The sequence below is a fragment of the Melospiza melodia genome, chromosome 1 (assembly GCF_035770615.1).
Source record: "Melospiza melodia melodia isolate bMelMel2 chromosome 1, bMelMel2.pri, whole genome shotgun sequence".
NCBI classification, from domain to species: Eukaryota; Metazoa; Chordata; class Aves; order Passeriformes; family Passerellidae; genus Melospiza; species Melospiza melodia.
In genome coordinates, this window is record NC_086194.1 from 17,680,285 (window position 1) to 17,703,798 (window position 23,514).

The 23,514-nt window shown below is 41.6% G+C and overlaps 1 protein-coding gene across 1 annotated transcript in view; it reads right to left on the reverse strand.

Moving 5' to 3' along the window:
* Positions 1–23,514, reverse strand: part of GPR158 (G protein-coupled receptor 158) — a 185,918-nt gene that overhangs the window by 16,749 nt on the left and 145,655 nt on the right. Inside the window, exon 7 of the mRNA XM_063149670.1 lies at positions 7,085–7,323. Coding sequence (XP_063005740.1) covers positions 7,085–7,323 — 239 coding nt within the window. The remainder of the gene's footprint in view (positions 1–7,084; positions 7,324–23,514) is intronic.

Consider the following 23,514-nt stretch of genomic DNA (forward strand, 5'->3'; position numbering starts at 1 on the left):
TAGTCTCTACCTACTTCTTATCCACAGAACCTTTTATCTGGTCTTTGCATTATCTGATCAACCTGCTTAGTATAATTATTGGTGCTTAAAAATCAGGATTCTTCCTTGTCTTCATGATGCTGATTATGGTTTTGGAAAAGGAAGCAATTGGGAGCACTTAGCTTGATCACCCAACACACTGGGCCAGACTTGTCCAGTGCCTGTTACAATGCAGAGTGAGCCATCTCCACTCACTTGAGATCTTTTCAGGCCACTGCTCATATTCTGCATTTTCTGATAATGAAGAACAATGCTATATATCCATAGTTTGTGGTATGTATCTGCTTTACAGAAAAGGATGGACACAGGGTTGTTATTACTGACTTAATCAAACTTTCTCAAAAGATCTGGGGTAACATATTTTCTAGTTTTGCTAAACATGCAGTGGTCTGTGTTGCTGCGAGCAGAAGCAAATCCCCATGTTAATCCATTGCTGCTGTCACTCCTGCTATGCAGATGTCTGTACTCCACCTAATCAAGGCTGCCTAATGAAGAAGGCTCTGCAATTTGTTGCAAATGACATTTGGATGTCTAGTGAACAACAGGAAAGACTGCAAGGGGGAAAGTGGTCTAGCACACATGCACAACTGACTTCTAACTCTGCCTGTGCCTCAGGCTCATATTCTCATATTCTATGAATATGAAAAGAAAAATGCACTTGAGGTCCTCATTCAGTCCAAACTTTGCATAGTTTGCATTTTTTACAGAAGTGGGAGCATTTTTCTTGCTATTTGGGTGCCAAACACACATTTTGCTGTGATTTGCAGCAAAAATAAGCATGCAGGGCTGTATTTGTAGCCAGTGAGACCACACAAATGTTGCAAATATATTTGACTAAGCTCTGTAACTGAGCCAAAGGCATTGCAACATGGACAACCATACTAAATGGACCATATAACCCTAATTTCACTGTGCCTCAGCCCTGCCTGTGTAAAATGGGGATAATGCCACCCTGCCATTCAGGACAAGAGTGGAAATAAATTTACCCATATTTGTGAAAAGCTTAAGTCCTAAACTGTGGGTTTCCTTCCTGACATGGTCAGGAGAGGAATGTGAATTATTTCAGACTGCTCTGGCTGCTTCTCAGCCCTCCTAGCCTGGCAGAAATGCCTTTCTCTTCATTCCCTTCTTCATGCCAGCCCCTCAGTGAAGATGGCTGTGGGCTCTCTGGAGCCAGGACAACCATTCCTGTGCTCCCTTGCACTCTGCTGTCCAGGAGCTACTTGCAAAAAGACAGCCCAGAAAGATTAAAGCCCATTTTCATGGCTCTGTATGAAGCTTTATGTCTGACCACACTTACTTGTTTAAAAAGCACAACCACAGGCCAAAACCAGGCCACTGCTCCCCAGGGATGGTGACATTAAAGTTGTGACTTGCCTAAGTTCAATTGTTATTCTGAACTCCACACTCTTGGTAAAATAGTACTGTTCCAACAATTTTTTCCCATGTTTTAAACTCTAATTACTGATTACCACCCTACTTAGATCCATAACACAGCTACGACAACTCATCTATTTCTCCACCACACTTCACTACATTTTAAATCCCATTTACTGAGATGAAGGGAGCTATGGATCTGGAAGCACAGCTCTTCCATCCGTTCATTCACTCAGGGTGCCAGCTGGAGCTGAGCATGCACCATTTTAAAACTGGAAAAAAATTGTGTCCTCAATTGCTCCTGTGCTGCCAGCCAACGCAATCTCTTTCTGCATGGCTGTGTCCAATCTCCCACCTGGAGAGTTGCACCATGTCATAGGAGAAGCTTTTTTCTTCAACTGAAAGGATTTTCATATATTTCAATGAACTGTGATTACAAGTCTTTAGTGTTGAGTTATTCCTAGCAAATTATAAATTACCAGAGGTTTATCTGTCTCTCCCACCATATCTCAGCATCATTTTAATTAGCTATGCACAGCAATAAAGACAGCTATTTGTGGTATAAGAATTGATGGTGCCAGATTCAGACTTTTTTTCCTCACAGAACTTCCAAGGCCTGTGGCTGTGAAGGCTGAGAGAGAAGAGTGGGGCCCTTGGGCTGGTGGGAGGCACAGCATACTCTGTCCCCCAAATCATCACAAGACTGCCTTGCAGGTCTACTCAAAGTGATGCAATAGCCATGCAGACCATGGTCTGCGGGTCCCACAGCTTCAGGGTACCCTAAAGATGGCTTTTGCTAGCAGTGGAGACATATCCACTGACTTGAGTGTGAGCAACAGACCTAGGAGTCTCACTGCCATTCTCGGGTCTCTAGGAGCTCCTCTAATTTTTGCACTTCTTTTAGCCCTTATAGCCAAGCATTTTCTTAATTCCTCTAGAATTAAGGCTGTCCTGCCTCATGACTTCCACACCTCACTGTTTTCACTAAAGTCAGCTGGACACTCTTCTTGCCTCCACGTGCCCCATCAACCTCTTTGCTTGTGTGTGGATGAAGGAGGGAGAACAGGATCAGCTGAAAACTGGCTGAATGTGGGGCCTCTTCTCTCACATCTTAAAGAGGATGCAAGCAAATGCCAATGGCATCCAAAGTACCTAAAGTGTGGAAATATTTGGAGCAGTACCAGTAGTGGACTCCAAAAAGAGTGGTGCAAAGACAAGAGGAAGTCAGAACACCTTCCAGCCTCTCCCAAACCACAGGGGACTTGCAGAAGAAACTAAATATGGCATTCAGCAACACATAAATGTGTGGCCCAGGCAACACAAACATGGTTTCCTGGGCAGAAATACTTTGTATGAATCATGCCTAAGTAAAGGATATGGGATTTCACTTATCATATAACAGGTAACAAGAGAAGGCAATGTTTCTGCACAGGGTAATGCAACCCAGACTGCTGAACCTGGGGGCTCCAGCAGCACTCCCCATCTTTGGTGCTGTCCCTCATCCTCTTCCAGATTTACCTTATCCTAGAGATGAGTGCCATAAAACTGCACACAGTGTGGTGCTGTGGACTGTGGAAGGGCTGCTGAAGAGGGGTGCAGGGTGCCAGGAGGAGAGGTTTACAAGCAGAAAAGAGACAGAGCTGAAGGTACTTTGTAAAACACTGTTCTTTTTCTATTTCTGCTGTAAACATTTTATACATCCCTGGTTTTATCACTTAGAATAAGCTTTTCACAAGTGATTACTATTTTTACATTATATATTTTTTGAGTATCTAATGTGAGAAATGAAGCCAGATCCACACCAGTGCTGAATTCTAAGCACCTCCTGGTTGTGCTTTCCACAGAGGAGGCTAGGAACAGTACTTTGGAAAACCAGTCCCTCCATGTCTCAAGACAGACACTGAAAATGGATAATTTTGGCTTTAATCTTTGTACATTGATGTTAAGGGGAGCATGTTTAAAAACGCCCATTTGGAAATGAACAGTTCTTTATTCATTGCATGCTCTGAGCAACACACCCCAAATATGGCATAGGGCCACATCAAATGGGAATAACAAAAAGAAATAATAATCATTCATTCACTGAATGCAGCAGAGGGCCTGTAGAAAATTTAATAAAAGGGCCTCATAAGGATGTATTACAATGCCCTAGCTCAAAACTGTACAGGCAGTCTTGATGCCCAGTTTGTCAGAGCCTGTCCTGGCACCTCATGCCCTCGTTAGACACAAAGATTATGTATGTCAAGTATCAACAAATGAACAGTAGTAGTGGACTGTTCTTCTGGGAACAGTCCAAAAATACTCATTTTGTTCCTTTTCCTGGCTTAATTACTGAAAGCATGCAGTAATTATGAGGAAGTTTCATATTTGAAACCTTCCTGATGCCCAAGACTCAAAGCATGAGCTACAGATGTGAGGGCCACGGCACTAGCCCAGCACAGAGGAGCAGCACTGCTCCTGCCAGCCAGAAATCAAACAGTGCAGGGGAAAAACATCTCCCTGTGCTTAGTTATACCTGTCATTCACTTCTGTCTAAATAAAAACTGAAAACCACACAGAATCTATGGGGGATTTTTAAAAACTTGCCTTTCCATTTGGGGTGAAACTGGCCCTGCTGAAGTCAGGAACATTCACCTCTCAAGATTTCACCTCTGCCTTTTGTTTGTGCTTGTGCATGCATGTTTATCTCTCTGGCTGCTTTTGTCTCCTCCCTGGGGCTTTGTTCATTAAACTTATTATATTGTCTCTCTTTCCAGTTTCTGGGAAGCTCTCTTAAATCCTGGAACAATATCTGTTACACTTATAGGATGTTTTCCCCTCAGGATAAAGAACAGTAGTTTGATTTGTGACACTGCAAGCCCATAGGAAGCAGAAGTTTATCACTTGGAGTTGTTTTCTAAGTCAAAATCTGACAGTGACAGGTAGAGGTATAGAATATATTCAGGCCATAAGAAAAAGGTTTTGTGGTTGAGTATTTTCAAGGCCTCAGGTCTTTCTCTGCAATCTCAGACTGTCAACCATGCCATGGATTTTCAATGAGACTGATGCCCTGACCTTGAAAGAGATGCAGAAACTAACACACAGGAAATAAAACAATAAGGCGAGTAACAAATAAGCTACTCACAAGTATCCAACCCTAAGGCAAATACACACTAACTTACAAACTCAAAGGAAAATACATATTAACTTACATTACATTATGTAGATAAAGTAAGATTTACTGAATGCTAATTTTTCTCATCAGCATATCACAGAGTACAGAGGCAATGCCATAATCAGTGATAACCATTGTGTGTAAGTCCCTACATCTCTCACAGAGACCATCCTCTTAGACTTAATGGAAATGTAAATATAAAACATTCACTGTAATAAAAGTCTCCGGAGATAGAGTCTAAGTAGCATGATTAGTATGGAAAATGCTTCATAAATCCCAATTCCAATAATCTCTGGTAGCATAAAGGATTCATCTCATTATGACTTTCTAGCAGAGCCTTGTTAATTCTCACTTCACTAATCTGTGACCTTGAAAATTTCCTGTCTGCATTTCAGTGAAGTGTTGACAGCCGAGTGAAATAGGGAAGTGTTCCAGCAAGGGCTACAAGTGACAGAATATATTGCAAAACACTCACTAGATTTATATAAAATACTGTGCCTGAAAAAATTAAATTAAATAACAAGTCTTTAATCAACTACCATGCACCATTTTTATTTCAGCATTTGAAATCAAATAGCAGGATCTATCAATTAATTTATTATATATTATATTTTGCAAGGCTGCTAACATAGGAATAAAAGGAATTCTGTGTTAAGGATATTGCTTCTGACCCATTTCTGAGATGAAGTATCTAAGTTTGGGACTAGTTCCTAATGACTGCAAGCTTTTGAGGCTGCTATTAGCAATAAAAGTCTTGAAGTCACATGCACACACACATACACACACACACACACACACACACACACATACACACACACACACACATATATATATACACCACACACGTTACTACAGCCTTGTAGGTGCACATCCCTTGGTACCACTAATATGACTGCATAGTTTACTGAAGAGTTGCATAACTCTGTTTATGAGGTAGTGTGGGAAAGAAGACAAAATGACTGAACAAAAGAAATTCTGCCCTATTTTCCAGGCTTGAGAGCTCACTTTGCTTCTAGTACCCCTGAGTGTATTTTGAAAAACATTAAAAATTCCTCTAAATGTAAACATACCTTAAAAAACAATCCTTAGTTTTTTTTCAATACTTGGCAGACAGCAACTTAGTTAATTTTTTGCCAAAATAGACAATTGATCAGAATTGGGTATTAAGATCTGAATTGTTAATCACTACATCACCAGAATTATAAAACCCAGAGACTAAAAACATTTGTTGTCATTATTCAAAAACCGCCACTATCAAAATATTAATAAAAATACAGTGTCAAATACACCAAAATTTTGATCCAAAATAGTGCAGATGACATCATCAAGTGTTGCACATTTAATTCTTTTTTGTTCATTTTACAACATCTCTGCCAATACTTCTATTTTATTACTGCAAAGTACATCCCCCAAAAGCACCCAAATTGAGAGGCATCTCAAAACATGCTCCTTTCTACTCTTCTCTGCATGGTTTGCCAGTGAGCATATTGACAGATGGGGTACCCCTGTGCCTGACTGCCTCTGAGATCTTACAGAAAGGAGAGGAAAGCAGAGCACAGGGACACCTTGGAGCCATGGAAGCTCCTCTGTGAAGCTGGCAGCAGTGTTTTGTCATACACTGAGTTTCTGTATGCCAGTCTGAGAGAAACCACCTCTATCCATCTCATCTGTGCTCTCATGTGAAGGAGCCACCATTACCTCTCCCTAACCATAAGTAGCAGAGCTCTGTCAGTGGGATGTCCATGGGAGAAGCAGGGAAAGGGCAGAAAAGTAGGAATTTATTTCAGATTTCAAACACTGAAGTATTTGAGACAGTGGGTGGCTAGCCTGGGCTGTACAAGCAACACTGGCTGGAGGTGGAAGCACTGCGTGGGAGAAAGCACATCACACTGCTCAGCTGAACCCTGGCACAGGGAACCCACTGCTTCTTACAGAGTTCAGGAAACAAAAACTAACCCTTTCTCTGCTTTATTTGACTTCTGCAGGGTGTCATTTTTAGCTTCTGCCTTTTCCATGCACACCTAAAAAATGCATCAAGTTGGCACATTTGATGTTCATTTCCCATTCCCTGTACTTTGATACCAACTTCTGGAAGGTTATGAATGAGTGGTGGTGGAAGCTCTTTCCCTCCTCACACAAGAACTCTGACCAGTTCTGTGGTGCAAAATCAAAAAGCCTTCATTAAACTAGTTACAATTCCTCACTTCAGTAGCAGAAGAACCATTGATAGCAGAACAGCTACTTCTTCCTTCTGCCTTCAAAGATGAAATGTCTTGAGCATCCATCACTTTGTTACTACAATCCAAGTTACAAACCTTTGAAAGTCATAAAGTGTCAGCATATTTTGTTTTACTTCTCAGCCCATTTAAAAAACCTATATGCAGATATTTTACTGCTGTAGTTCTCACATATTAGGCAGTCTGACAAAGCTTTAGGATATTCTAAAAGAAGAAAAATTTAAAGGCAATCAAGCTTCATTATAGAACTTAAAAATAAGCTAAAAAATCAACATACCAACAGCCATCATGTAATCCCAGCGGTCTATGAGGCACATATTGAAGATCAGATGGTCAGATGTTTGCCCTTGACCAATGAGTGGAATGTTTCTCTCCAAATTTTGGGTTATTGCAGAAGTCCAGCCAATGAGAAACCAAAAGACTACCAGGAGAATAACAGACAGCATCTTCATCACTCTCCCACCTGTCATGTAGGGAATGCGCTGAGCCGTGCGGGACAGGAACACCTTCAACACCCTGGAAAATTCAGACAGGGCAGAATTGAGAAGAGCAGTAGCAGTGTCACAGGAATTAGACTTTCATTTTATTTCAGTACCAGATTATTTAAAAAACAAATCAGCAGTCTTTTCTCTGACAGTATGTACAAGAATGAAGTTTGGAACATTATTACTTTCATATTAATCATATTTAAATGGAACTGATTGCTGCCCAGAGAGTGTTACATAGCAATAATAGAAAATATTAGCTATGCCTATGTTAGAGACACACATTTACAGGCTGTCTTGTCAAGCTGTTTTGTGCATTCCCTCTCCCAGTGGAAGACTTCTGTCTTTGAAAGATGAAAGGTCATTTCCATAAACCAGCAACCATGTATGTGAGATTTTATTCTGTTTTGAGGCTGTCTGCTCATCTCCAATCCTGCTATTTCCAAAGAACAAATTAACACTTCTTAGATTTTTTTCCCACTGAGTTTGATGCTGCTGAGAAAATAACCTACTCATCATAGAAATAACTATGGAAGGCACTTTGCTAATTAAATGAGGTTTGATTTGTTTAGAGGCAACAACATGTTTTTTGAGTTAGGACAGAACCAACATAAGAAAAGCCACACCGCACATCAAACACTTATACCACATAACAGCTATTGAAACATAACACTTTAAAAATAATTGCACTTATTATCATAAATTTACTCCCACAAGAACTGTTCAAGGAAATAGCACCTGCTTTTTCTATCCATCGCCACCTGCTAATGCAGAAAAAGTTCCTCCTAGGAGCATGAAAACAACCAAAATTTGAGGAAATCCCCTTGGGAAGAAGGAGCAGTTTGACTCTTCATGTAGCACAAAATATCTCTCTGTGCTGCCTGCACCATGGGATCTTCCAGAAGCATCTTCTGGGAGCATTGCAGAGCTCCTGCCTTGGCCCTGCTCAGCTGGCAAGGACGAGCACTGAGGAAAGGCTATCATGGAAGGTTTTATGTACCCAGACCATTAGAAGCAGGTGAGCTGAAGTTTAAAGGCTGTTTTAGACACTGGGGTGAGGAGTCTTTCAAAGTGAAGAGTTCAACTGTTTCAGTGATTTTGTCCTCAAAACCACAGTGGTTCCTGACTCCTGGGCATGAGCATGTCCAGTCTTGATATCCATGAAGAGACAAATTATCATTGAGGTTTCCATATCATGATTATTTTTTCCCTAAAGCTGATTTTTTAAATGCCCTTGTCAGCTCTTAAGTTATTTCAGTGTACCAAGCATCAAACCACCTCCCAAGACATTCGACAGCCAGGCCTGCCTTTTCAGCAATACAAAATCACACCTCAGATTCACATTTATGCTGTATTTGTCTGAGAGGAGACAGAAGCAGTGTTGCCTCTCAAACAACTAATGGAGCAGTGTCTTAAAGGCAGAAGCACAAAAGGTTTTCCACATCCATAACAATGAATCAGCATTTGACTACAAACACAGCCTGCACAGTGTGCATTAGGTGAAGTCAGAGATCTGAATATGTTCAACATTATTCAGCTGTTTCCCTCCCAACAGTCCCTCCACAGGGAGTCACAGTTTTTGATCTTTCCATGTTTGATGGATGTTCTGCTCTCCCTTTGCAGATGCTAAGTGCCTTATGTTGGAGGCAGACTCCCAAAGACTTCATCCAGGAGAGACAGAAAACTGGATCCACAGAGGCAAACCAGGCTGCTTCCCCCTGCACTGCTCAGCCACAGCACTGCTGTTCCAGGGCAGCACTGGTGAACCCTCATTTTCTAAACACCAAATTCCTGTTTTTTCTAAAATCAGGAAGAAAAGGCTTCCCTTCTACCTGTTGTGAATGCGGGCCAATAGTTAGCTTCTCTGAAGGGAAGAAAAATTTATTATTTTCGTAATGAACTGGAAAATTTCACAGCTATAATTTGTCATTTGAGAAAAATCTCATCATACATTTTTGTGAATGTTGAATTATTAGAGAAATCACACAAACCAGCTGAGAACTATTAGAAACTTTTTGCATTTTGGCTCCAAAGTAAATTCTTGATGATTCTGCTGAAAGTCAACATGTGAGCCTATTTTGGGCATAATAAGGCAGAACCCATTTGATTTTTTTCATTACTAGTTCATTAACTGCTGCCTGTGAGACAGCTTGCTAAGGGAGAGGTGTGGGCTGCTGCTACATTATTTACCTAAGCACAGTGAAACAAATATTTTGCAATACAGCAGTCAAACCTCATCCAATTAGGATCAAATCACATTTCTTTTTTTTTTTTCCCTCCTCTTTTTCATAAAAATAAGCATCCCCCAACACAATAATTTCTACCTTGGACTCGTAGGCTTACATGTAGGCCAACCCTTACACTTCTTTTTTCAAACATTCTTTTTCTGAAAAGCTGTAAAGAATGTTGCATTAGCTCAGTAATGTTGCAAATCTCCTTTTCAGAGGCTGTGGTATAAAAGCTGTCAAGCAGAACACAAGCTCCCAAGCTGCAATTCCCTCATTCTCCTGCCACAATGTGAATCCAAAGCCTCATTGCTCACCACCTCATCACTGACTTACATGCTCTGTCTGCTCTCATCTTCTGTGTATTATTGAACCTGTATCAAGGCAGAGACAACTGCCCAGGAGCTCCTCTCCCAAGGGGATAGCCTCTCTCCCCTCCTCATCTCACCAGACTGGAGGGTCATTATCTTGCCTGTACCTCTGACTCATGCAATCCAAGTTCACTGTAAAAAAGTTGAATTGCTGTAGTGTGAGACCAGACTGCCTCAGCAAACACTTGGGGTTTGATTACTGGTACCCTCTGTCAGAACACAGGGGAATTCTTGATTCAAATCCCTGCCCTGATTTCCAGGGAGATAATGGTCAAGCTCCCCTTTTCCACTCAGTTCAAAATCTCTATATTGGGTCAAACTAGCTACTGAACAAATAAAAGAGAATTCTTACAGGGAGGCAAGAAGTGGGACTGGTGGGCTGCATTGCTGCTAGGAAATCAAATATGCCCTGGGTCATCCCCAGCACTGAAGCCAACTGGCAGAGAACATACATTATCCTCAGCATTACAATTCAGCAGGACAGAGGATGGAGTCCCAGTGCCAGGGAATGTTCTCAGATACTACTTAATTTATGGATATAGATGTAGCAGATTGAAGTTCCTGAGCAAATTAATGTTTAATTATGAGTATCAAGTAAGGCAAACTGAATAGATGACTCCTCCTGTCCTATCTACAGACAAAATTACTGGCAGTGCCAGTCAGTGCCCTGGTAGAAGCTCAGGGGTCTGTCTGAGACATATGGTCTCTGATCTAAAACAGAAAACTTAACCATGTCCCTCAGCAACTTCTAGCTATACTCCCACCTAAATCCTCTCAGCATATGCAATCCACTTTTCTGCACTGTGTTGGATAATTGAACAATCAGTTCAATTCAATTCAACAATCAGTTTCCAGTGACATGTCATCAGCTCTGTTTACAGGCAGATCAGACAGAACACTGCAATGTGTTTTACCTGCTTTTCTGGAAGACACAGCTGCCTTTGAGCAAAGCTTTGACTCACAGACAGCTGCAGCCAGGATTAAAGCTGAGATGCAATGGCCATTCCCTTTACAGAGGAAACAGAGGGTGCAGTTCAGGCTGAATGAACTGCCTGGAGACCACAGCTCGTAACTCCCAACTCTGCTGCAGCACCACCGAGTCTGGGGAGAATTAAACTACGTGGTCTGAGGATTTTCTTTGGGGTGCCTGGCTCCATATAAATGGAGGAGGGGAGGGCTTGGTTGCAAGCACAGAGCCAAGGGAAGCCCAGCAGCTGGGAAGGGAAGTGATGCTGCAGGTGGATCTGAAGCAGAGGGACAGAGCTCAGGTTCACAGGACTGGCTGGGATCAGCAGCTTGGAAACATCAAGTGAAGAACATGGCTGCTGCTGTAGTTATATCCTAAGATGCAATGTGTAACCTTAGAAAATAAGTAAAACCATATGAAATTTTCATGTCATATCAACAAAAAGATGGTCCCCAAACTACCACTGACTGCATAAACAGCAGGGACTACAGGTGAAGGATCCTGCTTTGACAGCAATGACCTGGCACAGTTTGTTTATTTTTTATTTCTAGCATCTGTCATTTTGTGACTCAACTGAGTCATTCTGTCAAACTGCTCTGTTCCAGACTGGTGATTTTTAGTATGATACAAAAGCTACATCAGAAGATAATGGGTCAAGCCCTTCAGAAGTATACAGCCCTCCTACAGTGCAGGGATTATGTCTTACCTACTTTCCTGGGCTAACAGTGAATATGCCACTAGTTACTTTGAGTTAATAAACTGATGTGATTCTACCAAAAGTGAAAAGGTACCAGTGGGACATGCATGGCATCATGTTGACACAAAAGAGTGCCTACTCTTCACACTTGATACACAGACACACACACATACACAAATACTGAATGCAGGTATAATTTCCACATCAGTAAAGATGACTGAATAAAAAATATCAATACTTAAGGCCCAAGACCTCAGAAATCGTATTTAGATAGACTCATACCATGAGTTACTGGTTTTCACTGGAAACAATAAAACCCAACTGAAATGAACAGCTTTCTAAACAACCTCCCAGCTGAAAGTGTCCAAATTAGTAATTTTCTGCTTCCTAAGTGATTTCTCAAGACCTCAGCACAGAACAAACTAGAAGTGCACCACTGAAGAGAATACTCTTATGGGACAATCTTTTGCTTTATTGATTCTGACCACACAGAACCTGAGCAAACCTGGACTGAGAGGCCACGTCAGCAGCACAACAGCAGCGGGGCAGGACCCGCATCACATGCATTATGTCCTGTCCAGTGAAATATACAACAACTAGAAAATGAAGTTTGGGCAATTATGTGGGTGTATGGATACTTCTGAGAGCCCCCATCTTGTGTGCAGCCAGAAAACTTGGCCACATATCATTGAGAGCCATCAGCTTATCTTAATTCCTTCACACTACGCATGGAACATCTTACAGTACAAACAACAGGAAATCTCCCACATTTTTTATTTCAGAAAAGACTTTTTTAATAGCCAATACATGTCAAGAACACTGCTATGAAAGACAAAAAAATCTTGGAGGAATTGACTAACCCATCCAAATGCACTGGATTTTGTACTGGGTAACAGAGCACAAGTGTGCCTTTGTGGCCAAGAATGCCATGGGTGTCCCGGGGTGCATAAGAAGAGCTTGCCAGCAGGTTGAGGGGGGATGACCCTGCCCCTCTGCTCAGCCCTGGTGAGGCCACATCTGGGGTGCCATGTCCAGTTCTGGGCTCCTCAGTACAGAGACACACTGAGCTCTGGGAGTGGGTCCAGCTGAGGGTGGCAAAGATGACTGAGGGACTGGAGCATCTATTTTATGAGGAAAGGCTGAGGGAGCTGGGCCTGCTCAGCCTTGAGAGGAGGTGACTGGGAAGGGGCCTCATTGGGGTCTATCAGTATCTGAAGGGAAAGTGTCAGAGGATGGATCCAGACTCTCCTCAGTAGTGTCAACCAACAGGACAAGAGGCAATGAACAGAAACTGATGCACAGGAAGTTCCACCTGAATACAATAAGAAACTTTTCACTGTTCAGGTGATCACACTCCAGATCAGGTGGCCCAGAGTGGCTGTGGAGTCTCCCTCACCGGAGCTATCCAAGAACCACAGGATGCAATCCTGTGCCATGTGCTCTGGGATGACCCTGCTGGAACAGGGAGATGAGCCAGATGCCCACTGTGGTCTCTTCCAGCCTGACCCACCCTTGATTCTGCGAAGGCTGCTCTGCACACTGAGCCCGCCAATGCTACCATAGGCTTGCTCCACAGCCACAAGGTAAACTACAGGTGCCAATAGTCCTGGAAGTACAGGGAGGGAGATCGTGCTGCAGGATTGTTCCCTTTGTCCTGGAAGTGTACCTGATTTCAAATCCTTACCTGGGGGTCTGAGTTTAATAAACAGCAATATTACTATGTGAGGATATCTTAATGGTACAGTAAAAATTCCCAATCAGATAATTTTGGGTATTGAGTAATGGGAGAAGCAGTGCTGTTTCTGAAACATTTTCTGCAATGTTTCTGCTGCAGAAACATTTTCTGCAACAAATTGTAGTTACTTTCAAAAATGTGATTCTGAAAGCAGAGTTTCCTTGACATCTTCCCTAGAGTTTTACAGTGATTTCCTATTGTGGGAAATGAATGCAATGCAAATTTATAATGTATAGCTAGAATAACAAGCTTTGAAAATGTATTTTACCTCAGTGCCTGGTAAAATCTACCTCTAGTAAGCAAAGAGACGTGTCATGACTTAATGCTAACTTACTCTGCAGAGAAGTTTCCTAAATAATTTTAATGCTACACATATGAAGATAATCCTACAGTGCTTGAATGAAAGCTCTCTTTCTGAATAAACACTGACATAATTTCCAGGAGTTTGAGCAGACTGAGGAAGTTGGGAGGGAAATCACATGCAGTTCAAGGAAAGGCTCTTGGAGGCAGCAGGACAACAATAGATTTCCCACTGCAATGAGAAACATTCACTCACTCACTCACTCACTCACTCACTCCCATGTGAGCAGCACTGGACTAACATTTTTTTGCATATTTAATAACATGGAAAAGGTCTAAAAATATTACTTGCTTTGATGAAAATGTATTCATTTGAAGTAGCTTTTGTCTGCCAATCTGTAGGTAAGCCAATCTGTAGTGAGCAAACAATGTTATTCCTTTAAATGTAGCCAAGGATTCTGACATTTTCCATGCTAGGCATAGGTTTCATTTTTTCCTTTCACCTGCAGGTCTGAATTCCCACCTGGGAAAAGCTCAATTTCCTGGTGGATTATAGAACAAAAAGCTTTCTCTGCCTGCAGCCAGTTCCAAGAACTGCAGCTGGAGCCTTTTGACAGGCCAGCTGAGCTTTGCTTTTCCCCAGTGCCTCCTTGCTCCCAGCTCACTGCCCTGCTGCCTGCATCTGTTCCAGCTCCCACTGCAGGAGATATGGAAGCTTCTGCCTCTGTGTGTGTGTGTGTTGCTTTTTGAAGTGCCTTTGTTCATATCACCATATCTTCCAGGTAGGTCTCATCAGAAATGGGCACTCCTCAGCAGGATTTGCCCATCCTGAATGTGTGCTGATGGATGCATTAAGCACTGGGGAGCTGAGAGGTAAGAAGGCTCAACAAGGGGACTTTCCATGTCACGTAACTAGGTTTCAGTGATGCAGACCAAGTCTCCTTATTTATTAAATCCTCATCTGCTTTGTGCTAATTATCTCTTCTAATAAACCACTTACTGCACTAATACCCCCACGAATCCTGCTGAGATTAGCAGAACTACAGAGTGCCAGTGAAATGTCTGACACTCCGCTGTCAAACTCTGCTGAGGCAGAGCTGCTACAGAGCACACCATAAACCCCTAAATAAAAAGCCCATCAATCTCTCCCCAGACAACCAGCAGTGACATATCACAGAATGGTTAGGTTTGGAAGGGACCTTAGAGATTATCTCATTCCACCCTGGTGACAGGGGCAGGGACACCTTCCACTAGACCAGGTTGCTCAAAGCCCCATCCAAGCTGGCCCTGAACACTTTAATGTCTCCTCTTTGTCACCTACCTGGGCTTAAGGTTGCATCACACAGAGCTCACGACCACAGAAGGGGATGCCTAAAGTTCTGGAAATCCCAGGTCCTTGGGATAGGCACAAAGCCATCTCTTTCCAAGTCTGCCATTGAATGGTTAACAGCCATTTCAATACCTTCCTCCTGACAGATATGTTTAAATAACCACATCCCTCACTCAGGGAAAAATGAGGTCAGCTCCTCAGACAATTTTCTCCACAAGCAAACCAATCTTGTGGAAGTTTTTCCTTCATTCAAATTTGTAGTGATTTTGTGACAAAAACTTTACTTCAGAGATTCTCAAGACTCCTGCCACTAGTAGTTAGGTCTAAAAATTCAGCCTATATAAGGTCTGGCTAAGTAAATTATTTGCTTTTTTAAATTCATCAGGTGATTAGTATCCTTTTTGCAAATTGAAAACCATTGAGTTCTTTACCCTTATCAAAGACTTCCAGAACAGGCAGTACAAAAGATCTCAAGGTCAATATTTATCAGGAAGCTTACACTGTGAAAACAGATGCAAGAACTGCCTCCTGGTAATCTTTTCCTACAACAGGTCAAGAACATTTTCAAGGTTTTCATTCTAAAATTTTCTTCACAGACTGTTGTGCAGCTGAATGTACAAAAGGCATCTCCCCTTGTGAACCTGGCTCACAATGTTTCATTTAACAAAGGCTGATGAGTAAACCCAGCTGGAATGAAAAATTTCCCTCCTAGTTAGTGCTGCTCTAACACTGGTCCTCTACTACTGAAAACATTCACAGACAAAATCAACAACCTTTTGATTTTCAGAGGCATTTTCTAGCATCATCAGTAAGGTAGCTGGGCAAAACCTCATGCCAAAGCTTGCACTTTTATTCTTAACATAGTCATACTACAAACAGGGAAAGCCTTGAAATGGCTAAAACCCAAATCCAAACCAAACTAAATTTGAGAGTGGCTATTCATATTGATGTAGGCAGATCATGGTGCTAATAACACCAAGGATGGGGTTTGTTCCCTTCATGGGCCATTCACTTGAGAGCTGGACTGGATGATCCTTGTAGGTCCCTTCCAGCTCAGAATGTTCTGTGATTTTCTTTCCTTTCTTCTCCTCCTTGGGTGCACTGACTAGCATTGAACTTCTGATCAGAGAATGATAAGCCCCACTTAAAAAAAGACAGTACTTTTCCAGCATTTTTAATGTGGCCAGAAAACCAAAATACCCCACTCCTTTTAATCTAAAGATGGTAAATATTCTGGTGCATTTGCATGATGTAAAAAGTTGCTGCTTTAATGTAGCAATTCACTGCAGCTGTACTGTGTTTTTCACCACTTCTATAAATGTATTACAATAATAATTTATTCAGGTACCATGTAAGAAGAATCTAAGCCTTTTCACTGGATAAAAAAGTAGTGAATAAAAATGTAGTGGACTTGACTGAATTATAATTCACTCTGCTAGCAGTCATTTATTGAGGACTGAACTATATATCCATAGCATATTTACAGATCACTAAACTTTGTTTTATGAGAATGGCACTAAACAGTAGTGGGCAGCTGAAGGAAAACAATCATAATTTCACAGATAAATTATTTGTTTTCATGTTCACAGATAGATACCATATTGTTTTACCCTTTGTATCCTACTTCACTAGTTGTTAATGTAACACTGTAACTTAGTTTGGGTGTGCTACATTGTGGATTTGAACAAGATAAAAAGCTTTCATTAAAAATATCTCATCCTTTACTTATTTTTAGTTCTAATTACATGGCAAACTTCTACACTAAAGCAGAATAAAACGAAATGTGCTTCTATGTGATTCCTTTTGTCTTACTAGCTGTTTTAACAAAATGAAAAACTATTTAATAGTGTTCCAATAATATCATACAACTATGCTACTGAATTTTCTAGAGCAGCATCTGAGACCTGCAGCTTGCAGGGCAGATGTGGCCCTTCCTTCCACCAAGGCTGACATCCCTGGGACCCCACTGAGACACAGACCAGTGCAGGTGTTTTTGTGCTCTCCACATCCCCAGCAAGGAGAGCTTCCCAACCCTGCTCTGAAGGAACAAACACCTTGATTTACAAGACCTAACCACAGAGTCTGGGTTTGGATTTGTCATCACAGAAGCTTCAGTGACCGAGTGGTTTTTTTCAAATATTCCACTTGAAGGAGATGAAAAGCAGGAAAATTGATTTCTCCTTTGAAGTCAAATTGTGTTTCCTTTATAAAGTTTCTCATGATGAGGAGATTTTCTTGTGGTTCTTCAAAATCTGCGTGACAACATTATCTATATTTGTAAGACATTAAAGATACAACTTTTCAAGAAACAATGGGGTCAGTAGACTTTTCTGATAGAAGTGCTGTTTCTCTGCCTATCTACAGACTGCTGAGCAAGCTCAGATCTGGGAGACAGCAGCAGGTAACAGCAGGAGCCCTGGAGCAGATGCAGGAATCTGGAAACAAAATTTCCAAGAAACAGAGAAGATTGTGGAGAATTTGATGTAAAATTCATGTAACTGGATCAAATCAAGACCACCTGGCAAGAGCATGGAACACGAATCAAGAATTAGGCACAAGCACTGCTATTTCTGGTCTGATGTATCTCATTGCTTTGAGGTTTTCCATTATTAAAATAAATCACTTGATTGACTCATCAATCAGATTTTCTGAGTTTTCTCTTTGTCTTTCCAGAGGAGGATCCTGCAGGAGCAGCTGCACACAGTGCAAAGGTGTCACTGACTGTGGGTCCAGCTGCGTTTCCAGAGGATGTTCAAGAGAAGCATTTTTCAAAATAAACTGGTTTAAGTATACTGCATTGAAAAAAATCCAGTAAAAAGCAGGAGAATAGGAAAAGAACTGTATCTGTGAAGCACTGACTAAAGCACCACACACAAAATCTTTTCACACTAAACTGTCTCCTCACAGATTTACTTGCAAGCACTTACTTCCTTTTCTGCTGTGCAATGTGGTTCTTACACACTGCTTTAAAATGGCAATTCATTATTAAAGATGCAGGAAGCAAACATCAGCAGTCGAAGAGACAGGAGCCTGTCTTTATACACTGCAAAAAGCCACCATTTTTATGCCCTTATATCTTTTGGAGTGTATTTTTGTCCTTTCACTTCTGTCCGAGTGTTTCAGTGCTGGAAGTTACTGTGAACTGGCTAAATTGCTTCCATTTTGAATGACCAGAAGAATGTACATCTTTACATATGCAAATGAAGCCATCAAAATTTTCACTTTTTAACACATTATCCCCCTAATCTTATCACTTCATTGATAATCATAAATATGCATTTCTTTTGAACCATGAGGACAGAGGAGGATACACTGAAAGGTCCAGTCTTTGATGGGTTGTGCTCTCGCTTAGATACATTGCCATGCCAGATAATTAAACAGCTGAGACGCAGCAGAAAGAGCTTGTCTGGACTGTTTTACTTCCTTTAGGTGTGAGGAAGAGTAATAATCACACCCACTGGATACAATCCTTCCCTCAGATCCATAGTGCAGACTGCTGTACTTAGCAGAACTCAGAAGGTGCTGGGTTCCCAACACCTTTATTATATGATGCTAAGCTGACAGGAGTCAATGAAATGTGGTACAGAAAGACATGTAACTGCATTATTTAGTTATAATATTTTTTGCTAGTTTTGTGCCCATTTTAATAAAACAAATGTTTGCCAATTTATAATGTGACTGAAAGGCAGCAGTGTTTTGTATCAGCTCTACTGCAAAAGAAGCTCTTTATCAGCATTGTGTTCTCCTTCCACTTGTGGAATAAATATTAACTTTATCTCGTGGTTGTGCTTGCAGGTATCATGGCTAAGGCCTTCATGGATATTTGAAAGGAAAGTTTATTCTTCAGCTTGCCTGCAGAAGATAAGATTCAAACCACTTTTATAACAGATAAAATCAGGAACATCTCCACCTGTCACAAGATACAGCAGTGTCAACACCAATAGAAATTGAAACCATAAACAATTTTAACTTCATTGAGTAAAATTTCCATGTTATGAAATATTGTTATTATTAAAATATTCCTCTGTAAATGTGCACCTGGAGTAGCTTACGTGGGGTGGAATGAAAATGCTGGCAAGGGAATTAAAGCTCATCAGGCATCTGGGGAGTTACTACATCTCTGGTTCACCAACTCAGAGGATAGCCAAGGTTGGAAGAGAGAAATTGAGAAATTCTCTTGGGGATCAGGGACACAGCGCTGATCCAAGCCAGATCAATGACAGCAGGCTCCTGAGGACCTTGTGCAGTTGGGCTGTGAGTTAACAGACTGTGTCAAGCATCTCCTACACAGGGGAAAGCAAGAGGCCAGCTGCTGGCACGGAGGAGCAGTGACCCTCTGTAGAACAGAAAGTCTAACATGAAGTTGAATAGCAAACATTTCCACAGAAGCTTCATGTCTTCCACTGCAAGTTCCAAGCTCTCAGGAGATACCTGACATGAAGGAACAACATCATATAAAAATATGCCTCTAATCTCTCAATATAGAGGTGCAGATAAGGCTATTAGAGACTGCAGTGCTACCACGACCTCCCCTGCTTTGGTAGTCATCTTATTTTACATTCTCCACTCTCAAAAGCAACAACAACAAAGGTTCCAAGCCTTCACTACTCCAAACTCCTGTCTTTTCTTCTAAATACAGATGATACAGAGGACAAACAGACATTAGTTCATAACCAAGCTGAGAGCCACATGAATTCCCTGACAAATTGCCCAACTTACTTGTTTCCTTCACAAAGAAATTTAGAAAAAAAAAAACTTACAGTAAAAGTAAGCAGACAAAAATAGGATTTTTAAGGTACTTTAGTGTGCCAAACACCTCTCCTGATGGAAGAACCAGTGCCTGTGTAAGACAGTGAACATCAGTATGTGCAAAACAGTTTTTCAGCTAAAATAGAAAACAAATTCTGGTCAGAACAAAGTCAAAACCAGAAGAAAGAGAAGAATGCACTTCTTCAGTTTATAATACCATAGTAACAAGACAAATAACTAGAAAATCCAGCAGTCAAAAAGCCACAGTTGTATAAAACTGACACCTGATAAAATGCATCCCTATAGATTCCTGTGCTTGGATTAGCTTCAGCTTGACTTGTGCAAGCAGCACAGTACACAGCAGTACAAAAGAAACCTGTTTTGGCATATAAAATAAAACATACAGTTATAAGAAATTTAAAGAAGAGTAGCCTGGAATCATTGTACAGTGTCAGCAATATCTGATTAAAATAAATTCTTTGATAAGCTTCCATGATCTATTGCCAGGTAAATGCTCAATCAACTATGTTTACTCTCAGCAATGTGTGGCAATCAGAAAAAAATGCAAATTAGGTTTATCATGAGTACTTCTGAGGAAGCTACGGTTTCTTGGAAACTGGTTTCTGAATGTCTGTCTGAATTTAAATTTTGTGAAAATAATTGAAGTCACATGTCTTGATAATTACTTGCTGGGCAAGAGCAATCCCATGAAGCAGCACATTTTGGGGGCTGACTGGCTGGAAAGCAGCTTTGCAGAGGGTGACTTGGGTATCCTGGTGAACAAAAAACTGACCATGAGCCAGCAGTGCAGCCTTGTGGCAAAGAAGCCACCAGCCTTCTGGACCACGCCAGGCAGAGCACGTTCAGCAGGCTGAGGGGGTGATCCTGAGCTTTACTCACCTTGGTGGGACCAGAGCTGGAGAGCTGTGCCCAGCGCCAGGCTCCCCTGTACCAGAGAGACATGGACATCGTGGAGAAAAGCCCTGTGGAGGGCCACAAAGGTGACTGAAGGACTTGATCACCTTGCAAAGGGGAGAAGCTGAGGCTGGGACTGTTCAGCCTGGGGAAGGCTCAGGGAGAAACTCACCAATGTACATAAACACCTGAGGGGAGCGAGTAAAGATGATTGAGCCAGACACTTCTGAGTGGTGCCCCATGTCACATAAGAGACAATGGGCACAAACTGAAATCCTGGAAAATCCATGTAAACATAAGAAAAATCTTGGAGGAATTCAGAATCCGACTGTACACGTCTCAGAGCACTCTGGTCTGGCTGAGCCTGCTCTGAGCAGGTGAGTTGGGCTCTGTGATCTCCAGAAGTCCAACCCAACCTCAGCTTTTCTGTGACTCTGTAAGCTTTGTGCAGTTGATACACAGGCATATAGATGGAAGAAACTGTAATTTCTTGGTATGCTTTCTGTAACAAGCTTTTTAATCAGGCCTTAAATCTTAAAATTTAATATGCTTTAGAACTGTATTAGTACTAAAAACTCAGCAGTAGAAGCACTTTTGTATAACTTGTTCTATGATCTTCTTCTGAGCTTTGACTGAATATTCTACAAAGCATCACAAATTATGTTCTTAGGGGCCCACTAAAGTACACATTTTCATTTTTGTTTTCAAATTTATTACTATACAGTACCGTCACCCATTCTAATGAAGAGGGAAATGAAATTACTCAGACTCCTCTGCATGGTTATATACATCCCTGCAACATACAACTTCAATAAATAAATGAAACATTCTCTTTATTTGTCACTCTGCAATAAAATACTCAAGTTACAAAAGCCAACTGCAAGAAATACTAACTCTCATCTTCTGTGTTTTGCCTCACAGAGGAAGAAACAGCATCATCTGACATGCTGAACCCCACAAACTGTTGTTTTCTGTTTTCACCATAAAATAATGAAAGAACTTAAAATTTAAATTGCAGTCAAAGGTTTAGTTGTCAAGAAAAACAAGAATAATGAGAGCTAATCTAAATGCCACAATTTTCAGGACAAAAGAGCAACAGTTGATTGCTATGAGATAGATAAAACACTCCTGTATTCTCACTGAAATCAAATGTAAAAGATGTAAAAAATACAGACACAGGCAATCTACCCACAGGCAATCTAGAGTAATGGGACCCTATTGCCAACAACATGGACTGAACAGAATGGGAGTAAAATGCAATAAGCTTGAAACCCCATAATATCTGCAAAGATAATAAGGGCAGAGTCCCATCTTCCCTTTGTGGTCACATACACATTAGAAGTGTTGATAGCCAAGCTGCTTTTTAGAGACTAGTTGTTTAAAAATAAATATTGCAATTAGAGAGACATCAAATGGTGCTAAGAAATGCAGTGGCAATGACCTTGCTTCAGAACAAATAACCCAAGGAAGAAAACAGGAGGAAAAGGGGGGGAATTAATAAGACTCCCTTTGAATAAATAGTCATACATTGACTCCAATTCAGACTTGGTGACATCCACGCAACACAAGAAACAGACTTGGACTCTTGAATATAACAAACAGCTTAAATGTGGTGTTTCATGTAGCATGAAGATGAAAATAAAACAAATAAGCCTGGTCTAAGTGAGCATGGAGACAAAAAGGAACAGCACACACACTGTGTTTTCACTGAAAATAGTCTTGATACATAATTTGGTTTCTGTATTCTATCTGATAAGTCTTGCAAAGGACATTGATGCCCCTGACTCTTCATGCTAATGCTGCATGATGACAGACCTGAGGCTGTCCAGGGCAGGGTGTGCTGCCAGCTCCTCACCCACCCAGCCTGTGGGGGCTGATCCAGGCTGCAAGGCTGGGGCACAGCTAAAGCTTCAGTGCTCGCTGCACTCTGAGGAGACAGCTACACAGCCTGTCTCGCTGGTTTTGATTTCCAATATCTTTCAGGGAACTCAGTTTTGCTGTTCTTGTCAGTCTTGTGTTTATTCCAGAAACTGATGAGCCCACCGTTCTGGGATTTGGGATAAATAGTATTGTTTGGGTTTGCAGAATGACCTCTGTCAGTGACTTTACTACCTCACTGTCACCACGCTTCTAGTAAAAAGGTGCAGAAAACAACTACACAGTTCACTGACTTGATTTATAAATGTCACCTTTATTCTTCCTAAAAAGCCTCACAGCTGAATTCTCAAGGGCTTTGGGCTGGGTTTTTTGCTTGGCTCTGCTCAGAAGGCCTGTGACTGCAGATGTCACAGCCAGGACATGCTGGCTGCCCTGTGACTCTGGTCAAGAAGCTGTTTGGCACCTGAGGGGATCTGCATCTTTAGGGAGGTGTGGCAGAGCTGCTGCAGCTGGTGCTGTGCTCCTCCTGCCACACAACACTGACTGTGCCCACTGGGAAAGCAGACTTTGGCTCTGCATGACTTCTGAGCACTGCAGAAGGAAAACAAATGAAATGCAGACAACTCTCAGCTCTCCGTGGTCAATCTACCCTTCCCAGCTCAAGCAGCAGTTTTAGTGCTTCCCAGTGCTGGAGTTACACCAGGCAAGCTGTGCCTGTGCAAGCAGGAGCACTGAGGCATGGGCAGCAGGCACAGACAGTGGCAGCAAGCTCAGGAGCTGCTGCACTGACATTTCAAAGTGCAGGGCTCCCTTCACAGCAGTGGTATTTCAAACACAGGAGGGAACGAGAGAGGTTGTAATGTACCTATGAGAAAGGTCATTGTCATTTGAGGTGGAGAAACTGGGCAACAGACCTGGTTTGTGGCTGACATCCAATTGAAACAAACTCAGAAAGGAATTACTGGGATCCCAGAATCAGCCCTTCAAACAGCCACTAGAATTTGCCCAGCAATTAAACTACCCAAACAGAACTTGGGATCAGAAGACCTGTGGGG